Source organism: Bos indicus x Bos taurus, chromosome 25 (assembly GCF_003369695.1).
Source record: "Bos indicus x Bos taurus breed Angus x Brahman F1 hybrid chromosome 25, Bos_hybrid_MaternalHap_v2.0, whole genome shotgun sequence".
Taxonomy (NCBI): Eukaryota; Metazoa; Chordata; class Mammalia; order Artiodactyla; family Bovidae; genus Bos; species Bos indicus x Bos taurus.
The window spans coordinates 14,274,024-14,288,356 of NC_040100.1; the positions used below are offsets into that span (position 1 = coordinate 14,274,024).

The 14,333-nt window shown below is 38.8% G+C and overlaps 1 protein-coding gene across 9 annotated transcripts in view; it reads right to left on the reverse strand.

The window, feature by feature from the left end:
* Positions 1-14,333, reverse strand: part of RABGEF1 (RAB guanine nucleotide exchange factor 1) — a 71,176-nt gene that overhangs the window by 7,781 nt on the left and 49,062 nt on the right. For 4 of the 9 annotated variants that reach the window (XM_027528102.1, XM_027528106.1, XM_027528104.1 and 1 more), the window contains 4 exons: positions 10,455-10,624; positions 4,345-4,426; positions 3,487-3,619; positions 2,157-2,248 (listed from right to left, as the gene is read on the reverse strand). In XM_027528102.1, coding sequence (XP_027383903.1) covers positions 2,157-2,248; positions 3,487-3,619; positions 4,345-4,426; positions 10,455-10,624 — 477 coding nt within the window. The remainder of the gene's footprint in view (positions 1-2,156; positions 2,249-3,486; positions 3,620-4,344; positions 4,427-10,454; positions 10,625-14,333) is intronic. The other 5 variants (XM_027528103.1, XM_027528107.1, XM_027528110.1 and 2 more) reach the window with 2 other exon arrangements.

A 14,333-nucleotide genomic window follows, 5' to 3' on the forward strand; every position in this document is an offset into this window, starting at 1 on the left:
CTTGCCTTTCGGAGTCCTCAGATACTGTTTTGTGCTTTCCATTCAGGGCTTTTGAGAAAAGTGAAAGCGTTAGTGTCTCAGTCATGCCCAACTCTTTGTGACCCCATGGACTGTAGCCTGCCGGGCTCCCTTGTCCATGGGATTCTCCAGGCAAGAATACTGGAGTGGATTGCTATTCCCTTCTCCAGGGGATCTTCCCAACCCAGGGATCGAACCCGGGTCTCCTGCACTGCAGGCAAATTCTTTACTGTCTGAGCCACAAGGGGCCAGGAGGAAAGACAGGGTTGAGGGTGGGGACTCTATCTTAGCAGATGTCCAGACTTATCTTTAATGCAGTTTTGAAAGCAAAGTAGGCAGTACTCCCAGGTCAGTCAAACTGGGTGCTAGTGACATTGTGGCCGATGATTCTGCTGCAGGGACTGTCCTGCACACTGCAGGGTGTTTAGCAGCACTCAGGGGTTCTACCCACTAGATGCCAACTCAAGTGGCACGGGCCTCAGTGCAGTGTATTTATAAACAAAAAGGACAGTCCTGATTAGAAGCAGACAGTGATTTTGAGAAAGTTCACTGATTATCTCCACATTTAAGACTATTGTTAGAGACTGTCCTTTTGAAGGCTGACAAGTTTATAGAGTAGGAAGAAAGTGATCATATCAACTCTGGTCCTCAGAGGCAGAATGTGCCAGCTCTTGGACTGGCAAGAAGAGGGGGCTAAGATGAGAGCGTAAGAAGGCTTTTAAAATTTCATGGCTATACTTTTACTATCAAAAGATCTCTCCAAACTTCATCTTAGATGCCAAGAGAGCAAAGTTCCACAGTTCAAATTCTGTTAACAAACTGCTGATATACTGACATCTTCTTTCTTATTTTTATTTTTCAGTAAACAATGATTTGGCACTTGTAGTTTCTAGTTTTCTAAGGTCTGTCCTGTGGCTTTTTAGAAGAGAGTCCCCAGCATAAATTCCTATGAAGTACTTTAAATGTAAACCAGTTGATCTTGAACTTACTAGTAAGAGTCTTTGGGGAAAACGTAAGTACAAGTTTCAGGCTTCACTTTCAATCTCTTATGGATGTCCCCTGAGCAAAAGGCAGGGGTGGGGGTTGGGCCTTGACCCAAAACAGTCATTCATGGGACCCATGAGGAGCTTAGCAGAAAAGCTCTGAGCAACAAAGAGGGTGGTATTTAGTGAGGACAATTAAACTCTACACAGGGAGTTACAGAAAATAATACCTTTTATACCAAGAGCTGAAATGTGAAAAAGTACAAAGAGAAGCAGAACCTGAGAAAGTGGAAGAATCATGTTAGCCAGAAGACAATTCAGTCCCTGACAGGGCCTTGAAGCTAAGTTTCTGTAACAGCCTCACCTCCTTTCCAACCCTGATAATATCTTAAGCAAACCCTCATTTCTTACTGTAACTCGAGTCTCTGGTTCTTATAACCAAAGGAGGCTACTTAATGGCGCACCTCCAGCACTGCTAACATCAGCTGACCCACTTTCGTTCCCAGTAGAATTTCATTAAAAATCTCTAAATTGGCAATCTCTTTCCAACTCTTCTCCTTAATTAAGAAGAAGTTGGGCAAGTTGGATGTCTTCTCCACCAATTTTGTTTTAAAACTTTTGTGTTGCACTTCTGCTGGGTTATTTCTTGATTAAGAAACAGAAACCTTATTAGGTGACTAGACCTGTCCAGAACGTCGGAGCCACATCGATTTAGTGCACTTCATTTACTTCTCCAACTAACCAGAAAAGAAATTCAAAGCACATCTCTGATTAACAACCAACTAGAGGCATCATTTTAATATATAATTCTAGCTTGGGGATAACCATGCCTCACCAACTTCATCTCTCAAAATTATTTTGATACATAAATGCAGTTGAGTTTTAAGAAATGTATCTAGTTGACTTTAGTTCAATGCTCAAGAAATAAGAAATGGTCATGGAAAATGAAGGGGGAGAGTGGTTTAGTTGCTGATCTGAAACCTAACACTCTTAAATCACTTTTACCACATTCCAATATAGCTTTGGCAATCTGCATTTTAGAAGTATTTTAGAAATACTATCTTTTTGCTCACTGAAATAAGTACAGATTTATAAAGCAAAATGCTAACTTCAAGGGGAAAACATCCAAATACAAAAGTTCTTAGTTTCACTGACCTGTAATTGCTTTCACCACCATATCGGACACTTCTGGAATTTCTTCATTAACAGGGACACAAAGCATCTGAGGTGTAACCCAGTGCAGGGCTCTACCGAGAGAAAGAGAGAGACAGTGAAAAGAAAGGTCCAAGGATGGACTGTAATCATTTATCATGTTATTTCCTCAGTGACAGAAAAAGACAGGGCACCGCTGGCTCGTCAGGCAACCCCAGCCCCTGCACCTACTAGCAGCTCGGTTGATGTGCTGAGCAACTGGAATCCTAGGATGAGGCTTCTCTTCTGCACTTATCACAAGAAAGCAGAAGACAATTTTTCCGGTTGAAGTGAAATTATACTACATTGGAAAAGCAATGGATATTTAAGAATGAAGATCTGGGAAGAACCTGCTGCTCCCTGTCCTCACTGCCCACCTTTTAGGCTCTGCCCTCGACTTCTGAAGCACACCAGAGCCCGAGTCAGAGATCATCAGGCGTGCGTCACTTCCGCCTGAACCACTGAGATTTCTGGTCACACGGTGATTCCACTCGTGAAATTCTGCTGCCAACCCTCACCACATGCTTGACTAACGCTCTCACCCTGCACCTCAGTCTAAAGCCCACTGAGTTACTTCTGGCTTCATCCCTTATCTTCCCAAGATCAATTCCACACTTCCGATGAGACATCACCAAGTTCAGAGCTACCGATTACCAGCCCCGCTGTCTGGGAACCCCACTTGTGATCCGAGGCTCCCTCTCCTCCAGAAACACCTCTTCAGGCTCAGGCCTGGCCCTGTTCCCACATGTCGACGGCCTCTTTCCCCAGTGCTCTGCTGCCGCTAGAATGCACAGCACGGGCACTCGCTCCACTGGCCATGGAACAGTGGGTGCTTTGCACAGTGCTAGCAACCCAGGGCTAGTGGAAAGACGCAGCAGCAGGAATGGCTGAATCACCCCTGGGAATAACAAAGACAGACAACACACACTGCCTTTATACGGATATTCACAGCTTCCTGCCTGACAAGATAGTTAGTGCAGTGAAATGAGAAAACAATGAAATTTCCTCTTGTTCCTTGGAAATTTTGGAGATCTGAACACCAGGCATGGTTCTCATCTAAAGCTGCCTGGATTCAAATAGATGAGCACGATGGAGACCTGAGTCTTCTCCTCTTGTCAATTTACCACATGCCTTTTCTTTCTGACATCACAAAGGAGTTTATATGCTAAGGATGGCAGACACCTTAGCTGTTACTTTCACCCAAGGTCTGAAACTCAAGGGCCCAGTTTTCTCGGATGTGTTCTTCCAATGGGAGGTAGTAAATACAACAAGGAAAAGCAGAACAACCAACTACCTGATCCTCTTCTGAATAGCAAGATCTTTCTTCTCATCATCAGTAGTTTCTGGACAGAACACATATTTATAGAGACGAGTCATGATGTACTTTTCAATCTGATCCATTATCTTCTCAACTCTTTCTGGAGGCACTGAAATATTCACAAGGATACTTGAATGAAGGATGAACATTTGAAATGAAGAGTAATGTTTTCATAGTACTTTCAATGTAGCAGAAAACTAATTTACCAGAAATACATTAAAAACACTCAAACAAAAGTATAAAATATTAAAAAATACTCTAAAAAAGGTACCCCAACTTTTGCGGCTGCCTTTTACAGAATTCCTACTTCTAACTTAAGCTGCCTGGCAGGACCTAATAGGTGTACACCCTGCTTAATGAGAAGACCTTAGCATGATGCTACATTAGAAAAGCACTTGAAATTCTCAAGACTGGTATGTGCTGGCAAGACTCACCCTTTCACTTTTCAGAGGTCTACTATATGACCTTAGAGGTCACTCTAAAGTAAATAAATGGGGCATATTTCTCATCAAGATGGCAATTCCGAGATGGGGGTTTTATTTAAAAGCCTCCCAAGGGGTTTTACCTGACTCTGTCCCTATTCCCAATGAAATTATTAAATATTGCTCAAGAAATTATCCAATTGCCTGATTATCTTGGAATGATATACGTGGTGGTATTCAAAGATACTGCTAAGTATAAAACCAACTACCTGAATGTTAGTGGAGTAAGCTACAGAACAGAGCAGGCAAACCAACGAAGACTTTTGAGAAAGAGAGAAACAACTGAGAGACCCAGCAGGAGGCCTGTGCAACTACCAGCAGTCTCCCGGAGGCGGGCTACCCAAGGGATTACCTTTTCCACGAGTCTGCATTCTTTCAGCCACATTCTGGTAAAAATCCTGAGTACACTCTGACTGCTCCTCAATACTTAAGTCCTGAAACAAAGGGACAAAGAGGCTGCTAAGTAACTGGAAGACAGATCAGGAGGAAAGCTCTAAATTTTACAAAACTTACTCCTTGAACTAATCCCCAAAGTACTTACGAATTCAATTACTGCTGCAGGGAAGAAAAGCCTGTTCTTTAATATTCTTTACCACATTCCATGACTTCTCATTTCCTTCTGCTGTATACACATATTCTTACATGGGTATAATGCATATTTTGATAATTTACATGTATATGTACATTCTGACTTACCTAGTCTACTTAATCATTTGATGGCTTTATAATATTCCATTATATTAGCCAATTTATTTAACTATCTTTTACCACTGTGTGCCATGGGTTCTTACCCTTTTTTCACTAGTTATATATTGTAGCTATAAACAACTGTGTGAAGATAGTTTATTTTGGGTTATCTTTTTGTGATTCATTTACAAAAGTGGCATTAACTGCTTAAAAAATATGAACAACTTTACAGCTCTAAATATCTGTTCCTCAACACACTCCTCAGAAACTCCAAGTACAGACATTAGCCATGTATGTGTGCTTATTTCTACACAGCCCCTCCAACACTGAGCATCGTAATTTTCATTTGGGTTTTACTGATTTTACAGGTGTAACATATATATTAGTATTTATTCCCCACTTTCTTCCAAAGAATATTTGAAGTCTATATGAAAGATAAACCCAGCTCAGAGCAACCTAGAAAAATGACAAAACAAGACAAAACATGGAGAGAAACAGAAAGTAGAGCTGGAAAGGTAACACTAAAATGTCTTCCTTGAAGATACAGAAGTTAGTTAAAAAAAAAAAAAAGTCATCCCATAAATTTGTCTAACTAAGCTGTCTAGCAATCATCAGCAAGATGAAAACAGTCACACAACTGAGTGTCCAAATCTAAAAGCAGTTTCTTAGGTGAAATTCTGACTCCAAAATCAGGAATTTCTCCAAGGGTTCTCATGAAGATGTCATCACAGGAGGGCATGGATATGGCGCAAGACAAATTCCACAGGACTGCTTCTCACAGACCACCTCTGCACAGGCCAATGACGTGGGTCAATAAAGCCCCGATGAAGCACACAGTCCCTGACGCCCTGGCTGATTCAGAAGAGATGGCCTGGGGTGAGAGCTAGTGAGCAAACCTTGCCCACCTGCCTTCACAATGTCTAGTCCACCTTCCCTGGTTTGGGTCCTCATTACCTCTCCCCTGGAGTTCAGCTGATCTTCCCACTTTCGATCTTTCTCTTCTCAACTGATCATCTTAGATCACGATCTGGTCCCCACGTACGCTGCTAGGTTTCCTATTGTTGAGAACCTGCATTTAGCTTTCCCGCCTCTCTAACAATGTAAAATTATTCTCTGTCCAGATTACTTCTGCTCCTCTCCAATCCTCCAGAAGCTGCCCAAGGAAGTCCCACAGGGTTTCATTCAAGGCTCGGTCCCCATCTCGCCTCCTCTGCGAAGATGTACTCTCCATTCCCTTGGTCAAAATAACCTTGCAGGCCTCACAGCACTCAACAGCACTCTGTCATACCTTAACTGTTGCACTCCTTAACTGCCTGAATGTTTAATACCATTAAACCTTTTTCCTGATTATTAAGAACAATTTTCAACAGTTCCAATTTTAGCTTCTCTCTGTAGATGAAATAAGTACCTTAATCTGCTTTCTTCTAATGTTTTTCATTCTTAGCTCTTTTATTTGGTGGGCATGTAAGGCTCGTATCAAACACAGACCTTAAATAATTTGCAAACAAACTTCCCTGTCTTCTTCAGCAGCAATTAGTAAAAAGCAATCCTGTTCCCCCTTGTTTTTCTAATTCTCATATAATTTGCTCCTGAGAAACTGAATTTATTTCTGGAATCCCTGGTTTATTTCACCACTCTCTCTTTTCTGTCTATATATGAAAATCATATCTAGTTGTGGTAAGTTTCATTTTAGTATATTCTGAGTTGTCTGCTATATTTAGAAACTTCCCTCCCAAACTCCTGCTACCTTCTTTTACTAGAATAAAAAATGTAACATGTATAATTTAATATTTTAAGTATTCATACTGACCTGAAAGGTATTTGTAAATTTATCTTTTTGTTTTCCTCAGCTAGATCCAAGATACCTGTACTTCCTCAGCTAAATCCAAGATAAAATCCAGAAACAGTCTTTTAATTCTTTGAATAAACCTCTTTCTGTATTAGATTATCATTTAATATTTAATCTTTTTATTGCTATTATCTTTATTTATTTATTTTTTTTGCTATTATCTTTAAAAACTGCTCTTTTTAAAAAGTCTGCTAGGCTCTCTAGCTTTCTATCTCTGGCATCTTGTACTGTAACTGAATTTTGTGGATTTATCTCACCAGGCTGCTAAATTTATCTCTATTGGTATTCTGTTTTTTTCTCGGATTTTCCGTTAAGATTATTTTCCCCCAATTTCCAGAAAATTATATTTTTATTCATTCTGAAAACATTTATTACATGGCTAATAGAATTCTAGCCACTGTACCAGGCAATTACATAAAAAATAATAACATTCTCAGAGGGCATTCAGATTGAACAGGAAGACTGAATGCAAATAATTCAGTACTTTCTGCAATAGATTATCTCCTTAGATAGCTTAGAGGAAGAGATAGACAATAAACTAATTTATAATACATAACATGGCTAACTTTCATTCGCATCAAATCTTAACAGTAAGAACACATTTCATTCTTAAGACTATTACCAGTACTCATTCCTAACTAGAAACTATGGCCTCCTTTTAAAGGCCTAAATGGCCTGTTTTATAGGTGGCAATGGATCACCTACTTCCTCCCCCAGCTCCACACAATCACTGTAATTTTGTTACAGTTCAGAACACTCCATTTTCTATTTCTATTGCACAGATTTACACTTTAGCAGTGTTTATTTTGCAATGTGAACTAACCTGCCACTCTGTTTTCTTATCCTGCTTTAGATTCTTCAGAGGACTTACCACAGTTGTATATTATAAATTAGTTTATTGCCTATCTCCTGCACTAAAATGTCAGTTCCCTGAGGATACTATTTACTTCCGTGTCCTTGGAGGCTACAACAGAGCCAGGCATAGAAAAAAAGAATGCAAGGGGACATGCCTATGGCTGATTCATGCTGATATAAGGCAGAAACCAACACAATATTGTAGAGCAATTATCCTCCAATTAAAAATACATACATCTTTAAAAAAAGAATGCAAGTGCCCATTTATTACTACTCTTCATACTATTGTAAAGACACAGGGAAACAGTTCTATGTTGATCTCTCCTATTTCTGCATCTTGTGAGGAGACACTGGCAGCCCTTGTTCTGCACCCTTTTCCAAGATAGCTGTATAGTGGACAGGCCGTGAAAACAGGGGTAGAGCCCCACTCAAGTGAAAAGGGTAGGCTGTTCTTTCTGGAGCAAAAGTCAGGCAGGCTCACAGCCCTATGAAAGACCCTCTTCTTTAGCCTAACTCACTGCCTATACAGGGATTACCTGGTTGATATACTCTGGCCACTGCTAATGCTGTCATAAACTGGCTTCTTCTTTTTTTTTTTTTTCTTGACCCAGGAAGCTTGTCTTCTGCCAGTATTCATGGAATTATGAAAGTGAAAGCATTAGTTGCTCAGTCATGTTCAACTCTTTGCAACCCCACTGACTGTAGCCCTTCAGGCTCTTCTGTTTATGGAACTGTGCAAGCAAGAATACTGGAGAGGATAACCATTCCCTTCTCCAGGGGATCTTCTCGACCCAGGGATCAAACATGGGTCTCCTGCATTACAGGTGGATTCTTTACTATCTGAGCCACCAGGGAAGCCTATGAAACTATGGCAGGCTAACTTTTAACTTGCAAGTAGATTACATCTCAGATCCTTCAAAGTTCTTCCCAAAGGAGCTAAGTGACATAATAGCACGTTTGTGCTGGTAAATTCTTTAAAGTTTTACAAAATTCCAAAAAGTTTTTCATAATTTTCTAAGAAAAAGCACAGTCTAACAGTGTAAATTATTTCTTTTCTTTAAGCATTCTTTAACCAATACCTGGGATAGTCTTTTCTATAATGTCTGTGTAAAGCCATTTTATTTTTTTTTCCTAAAAAGAAAAAAAAAAAGTCTGGCTGAAGTCTTTTTTCCACCCTTAGCTTTCAAAATCTTTGACTATTTCCTTAATTATGTTTTGTGTATTTTATCTTTTGAAACTAGATCTCCATGACCTATTTTCTAGATTAAGATTCTTTTGTACTACAGTTAACTGTTTGATCTACTTAGGTTTTAACTTAACTTTTAATGTTCATATTTTTTGTATCACTAGTCTCTGCTGCCTTCAATAATTTCCTTTTCCAGGAAACTAAACATATTAGGGCTTTACGCCTTCTAAATACATGTTTAATTTTAAGTTTTAAAGTATGTCGCCAAGCATGTAGGCCTCAGATTTTAAGATAATCTACCTTCCAAGGGAATATACCCCGTGGTCATGAAGCTAGTTGATTTCTGTCAAATTCAATTACTGGCAAAATGAAGGTGGTAAGAACTATCAAGGTACGTGAATTCACTTCATCACTCTAAGGAAAAGCCAGGAGCAGTTAAGTCACTTTTAGGAGCTAGATAGTTATTAATGACAAACTACTCGAATGTGCTTTTCACAAACATTACCATGTAATTTTTCAGCAAGAGAAATGTTTAAACTTTTGCCTTTGCTTCAGTGAATGAAATGTGTAAGGGTTAAGTGTTCCAGAAACACATTCTGAGACAGAAGGGACAGAGCAGTTGGTGCACCAGGTAGCCAAATTCTGCAGAATTCCCAAAGATGTTACATTCATTTAAAACACTCTGAGGGCACCAGAGTTTGAGCACATACAATGTTATTCACGACACTCCAGGGGTCCAGTAGTGTCCTGGCAGTGGCTTCTGCAAGCACCTGACATTACTAAACATATAGTCTTAATTCAATGAAGAGACTCCTGAATTAGAGTCCATTAATGCAATTGTATATTTAGCACTGGTTACCTGAGTTTTCCAACAAGGTTTAGGAAAAGATCAAAAGTATTCACAGATGAGTAAAGTGAACCAGGCTTTTCAAGCAGTATAGCAGCTAGTTTTTAAAAAAATCTCTTTAAGCATTACTTTGCAATACTTCAGTGTATGGGAATTATGCAGGTGCTGAATGAAATTTTAACCTAAAGAGGTACATTTTGGGGATGAGGAAGTATTTTTAAAAACTCTCAGTGCAGATATAAAGTATTTCCTGATAAAGATAAAATGGCTAAAAAAAATTTTAATGCAATTCTGAAAATACTTAATTTTTCTAGACTTGACCTGTTATGTGGGAAAAAGGTTGCTCATCACTGGCATACTCTAGGACTGGAGAAAATAGGAACGAAGAGGAAAAAGGTGTGGGCAAGAGTGGTTCACTGTTGAAACTACAGGTTAGAAATTACAGGGTAAAGACACACATGGAGAGGACACAAGCTGTTATCCAAGTGACCCTGGATAAGTCACTCATCCTCTCTGGCTCTCAACTTTCCTACCTGTACAATAAATGGACAGAAGTTGCTAAGGTCCTTTTCAATATCTAAATTTTAGCTTTCGCTTCTCTACCTGAGCAAGGACAGGAAAATTAAAAATCAATATACAAAACCAAACCCCCCCAAAAAAAATCCTAAATGATTATTCTCGGTCTAATGATTATTACTTGAGTTCAAGGTCTACTATGGCCCTCTTGGCAGCTTACTATTTATAAGGTGACAAGTTAGGAAGGCTTACTACTAAAGGAAACAGTGTAAGTGGTTTTGATGCCAGACTTTCCACATGAAGATGATCCAAATACCATTGAGTTGTAGTGCAAAAGTATTAGCCTTAGAGTCATGTTTAACTTAGTTCAGTGACATTTCTCAGGTAAGTGACAACATTTCCGGATCTTTATTTTCTCAGTTGGAAAATGACAAAGTTTCACTAGATTATCTCTAAGACCTATCTCAAAGTTTCACTAGATTATCTCTAAGACTCTACGTTTCTAGGTGGTTCTCAACCTACCCTTTTGTAATGCATTGCTTCCAAAAACAGCTTGGTCTGCTTATAGATTTCTTGGCCTGTCTTGTGGAAGGTCTTGAGAAATTCTATGAACTCTTTAGACACTCTATCCGTTTCAATGCTGGTTTGCCGGTTTATGGAAGGACTGGGAGCTTTTGCTTCCTGAATTTCTGCTGGGAAAATTAAACATAGTAAGTTTCATTACACAGAAGATCCATGCATGGAATTACTTTAAGTATCTAACTTAAGATTATTTAAATTATGCTAAATCAAAGTTAAACTTGAATTTAAGTTATTTTATGTTTAAATATTTGGATTCTCCTTGTTTGTTTAATCACTGAGTCGTGTCTGACTCTTTTGCAACCCCGTGAACTGCAGCCCATTAGGCTCCTCTGTCCCTGGGATTTCCCAGGCAAGTATACTGGAGTGGGTTGCCATTTCCTTCTCCAGAGGATCTTCCCAACCCAGGAATCAAACCCCTGTCTCTGCACTGCAGGCATTCTTTACCCCTGAGCCACCAGGGAAGCCCATGCACCTAGTAACACAGCTTTAAAACACATGAAACATAAAGAGAAGAAATTTAAAAATCCATGATTTTAATAGGAGAGTTCAATGCTCCTCTCTTGGTAATCAATATTATAGGTAATACAAAAAAGTCAATAAGGACAGAATACCTGAACAATGCTATCAGACAACTTGAATTAACTGATATTTATAGAATACTCCACCCAACAACAACAGAATACACATGCAATCTGACAAACTAACAATGGTGATAGTTTACATACAGCGAATGTTTACTACGTGCTAAGTGCTTTTCCAATGCTTTGTTGTGTAATCCTCACAACTCTATAAACTAAGGCTTGAGAACATTAATTAACTTGAATGATGCTGCAGCTATTTAAGTGGCACAAGCTGGAATCTGAACCCAGGACTCTGTGCCTTAACTGCAGCCTGAGCTCCTTACTATGCAGTATCTGCCTCAGCATGTCAGAGTGGACTGAGGACTCTTTCCAGGGAACACCATGCCCTGAGACTCTGTGGATCTGTAAGCCAGCCAAGGGCGGGGAAACTAACCATCTCTTTTATTGCCTTACTTGTGCACACTCTCTCCCTTCAACAAATACTATTTTCCAAAGACAGATGATTTTGATTTTTTAAAAATATTCTTTCAAAATGCTAATGAAAGTAAAGATACTCTGTATGATACTATAATGGTAAATACATATCATTATACATTTGTCCAAATCAACCGAATGTCCAATGCCCAGAATGAATCCTTATGTAAACTACATGCTTCTGAAAATCATGTGTCAATGTAGGTTCAGCAACTAACACAAATGGCCCACTCTGGCGGGGGATGCTGACACTGGAGGAGACTGTGCATGTGTGGAGGCACAGCACGTACGGGAACTCTCTGTATGATCCTTTCAATTTTATGTGAACCTAAAACTGCTTTAAAAAACTTAAAAGAATAAAAAAGATGAACTGCATTCACTAGTTATGAATTAGTATGTGCATGCATGCTGTCACTTCAGTTGTGTCCGACTCTTTGTAACCCTATGGATCACAGCTCACCAGACTCCTCTGTCCGTGGAATTCTCCCAAAGAATCCCTTTCTACCCATTATCTAGAGTCACAAAATTTTAACACTTTGCTCCATGTCTGTGTGCAATTTTTTCTAAATTTTTCAGAGTAGATGGTATGTATCATGCTCTTTATCCCTTAGTTTGAGTATTTCTTAGCAGCAAGGATATTCTGTTGCTAACTATAGTTACTGAAAAATAAGCATTTTTTTTTAAAACACAGGATCAAACTGAGGGTCACACATTTATTTAGTGGTCATACAGTCTCCTCTAACCTGGAAATGTCTTTGTTTTTCATGACACTGACAATTTTGAAGAATACGAGCCAGTTATTTTTACTGAATGTACCTCAATTTGTGTTTCTCTACTGTTGCCTCATGACTAGATGTCAGGTTATAAATTTTCAGCTTAAATATTACACAATTGATGTTGTGTTCTTCTCGAATTATCATACCTAGAAGCACACAAGGTCCATTTCCCACGCTGTAATGCAGCTATCATTTCTCTATGTGTAATCAGTAAATAAGTTGTGGGAGTTAACCTGAATCACGGTTCACCACTTGTTCCTCAGGAAACTCCCTACTCTCACCCTAGATTCGGCATCCACTGGTGTAACCTGTCTGAACCAGTTCCTACCAGGATAACTATAACATGGTGATTTTCTGTCTCCATCACTCCTATATGTGTTAGTCAACACTCTATGGTAAGCAAGAGTTTTCCTCCCTTCTTTATCTATTTTATTAGTTGGATGGACTAATAGATTATTGTTTTATTCATCTGCAGTCCATTTATTGTCTTTATTTGTTTTGATACCCAAATTTGGTCAGTGGGAAACCATTCAAGCTGACCTCTGGGTGCTTGACATGTCCCCAACATTTCTGAGGGGCCCTCCTTTCCCTGCTCCAGTTCCAGAATCACTCAATTCTTCAAGGAACCTGAATTCACTTCAGTGTAGGATAGTATTTAGAACCTAAGGTCTGAGTAGAAAGATTGGCATCTTAATTCTAAAAAAAAAAAAAAAGACAGCCTTCCTTAATCCCTCCTTAGAGCATAACTTTTAGATTATTTGTAAAAGATGAACACAAGATTCTACTCAGGGTGACATCTATTTGAGCTCTAAAGAAAAAGGGCATTTTAGAATGTATGAGCAACTATTTCAACTTGGCTGACCCACTGTGATTTACTCTAAACTACACCTCACTCAACCCTGCTTTGGAGATTAAAAAACTGAAAGTAGATTCTCTGAGTCTTTACGGTCAAGCTGTCCCATTAATCTTCTCTGAAGACACAGACAACTCTAACAGGAAGTTTAAATATTTTTCAAATCCCTTAGAAGGTTATTTGCATTCTATGTACCACCAACCTGCCCTGGCTTAAGAGCTTTCTTTCATACCACCAATAGAAGCAAGTAAAATATCAAGAGCAAGGACATCTCGTGTTAACAAAGTAAAATAAAGAACACAGAACATAAAAGGCCTATTGTAGTCTAGACTCAATAAATGAAAACTGCATTTAGTATAGGCTAACTTCATCCACATGCAAAGGCCCAAAAAATAATCACCCTGAAATGCAGAGTTCATTTGGCAGAGTTACATAAGCAATCTGTGAAACAAAGATCCAATAGCATCTTCTTTTCTAATACACACACATCAATTTTTTTCCCAACACTCTGAAGTCTTTCTCACCACATGCTTTCTACAGACATAAAACAGCTAAAGGTTAAAAAAAAAAATCTATCATTCTAAAGAAATTTAAAAAATTAACAACTATTCCACATGAAAGTTTTTAAGATTAAAAATCACTTGAAATTTTTCTTTTAAAGTACAAATCTTCTTTCCATAATACAATGTACACTGTATAGAAGCTCCTAGGACATGATTTTTAAAAGTGCCAAGTATAGGCATAAATGTGTGTGACTATTATGCACTTATCTATCTACATAGATACAGACACAGATATAGTTACAGGTGAACACATACATATTTGAGGTCAAGGGATATAAGGGGAAAAAGCTTAACCAGGACTTAGGAGACCTGAACTCTAATATTAGCAAATCATTATATGATCTTGGGTAAATCAGTTCACCTTATGGGCTTTCATACTGTCATCTGTAAAATGTGACAGTTAGAGCTGATGATTTTATAACTCTTTACTATTTCACTTGTTGTCATATATCATCTCACTAGACATCTATAAATGCATAAGGTTAATCAGACTTCCCCAAAGAAGGAAACAGAATGCAAACTAAACAAGAATGAATGGCTTTGATCAATACCTCCGAGTTCCTTACCAGGAG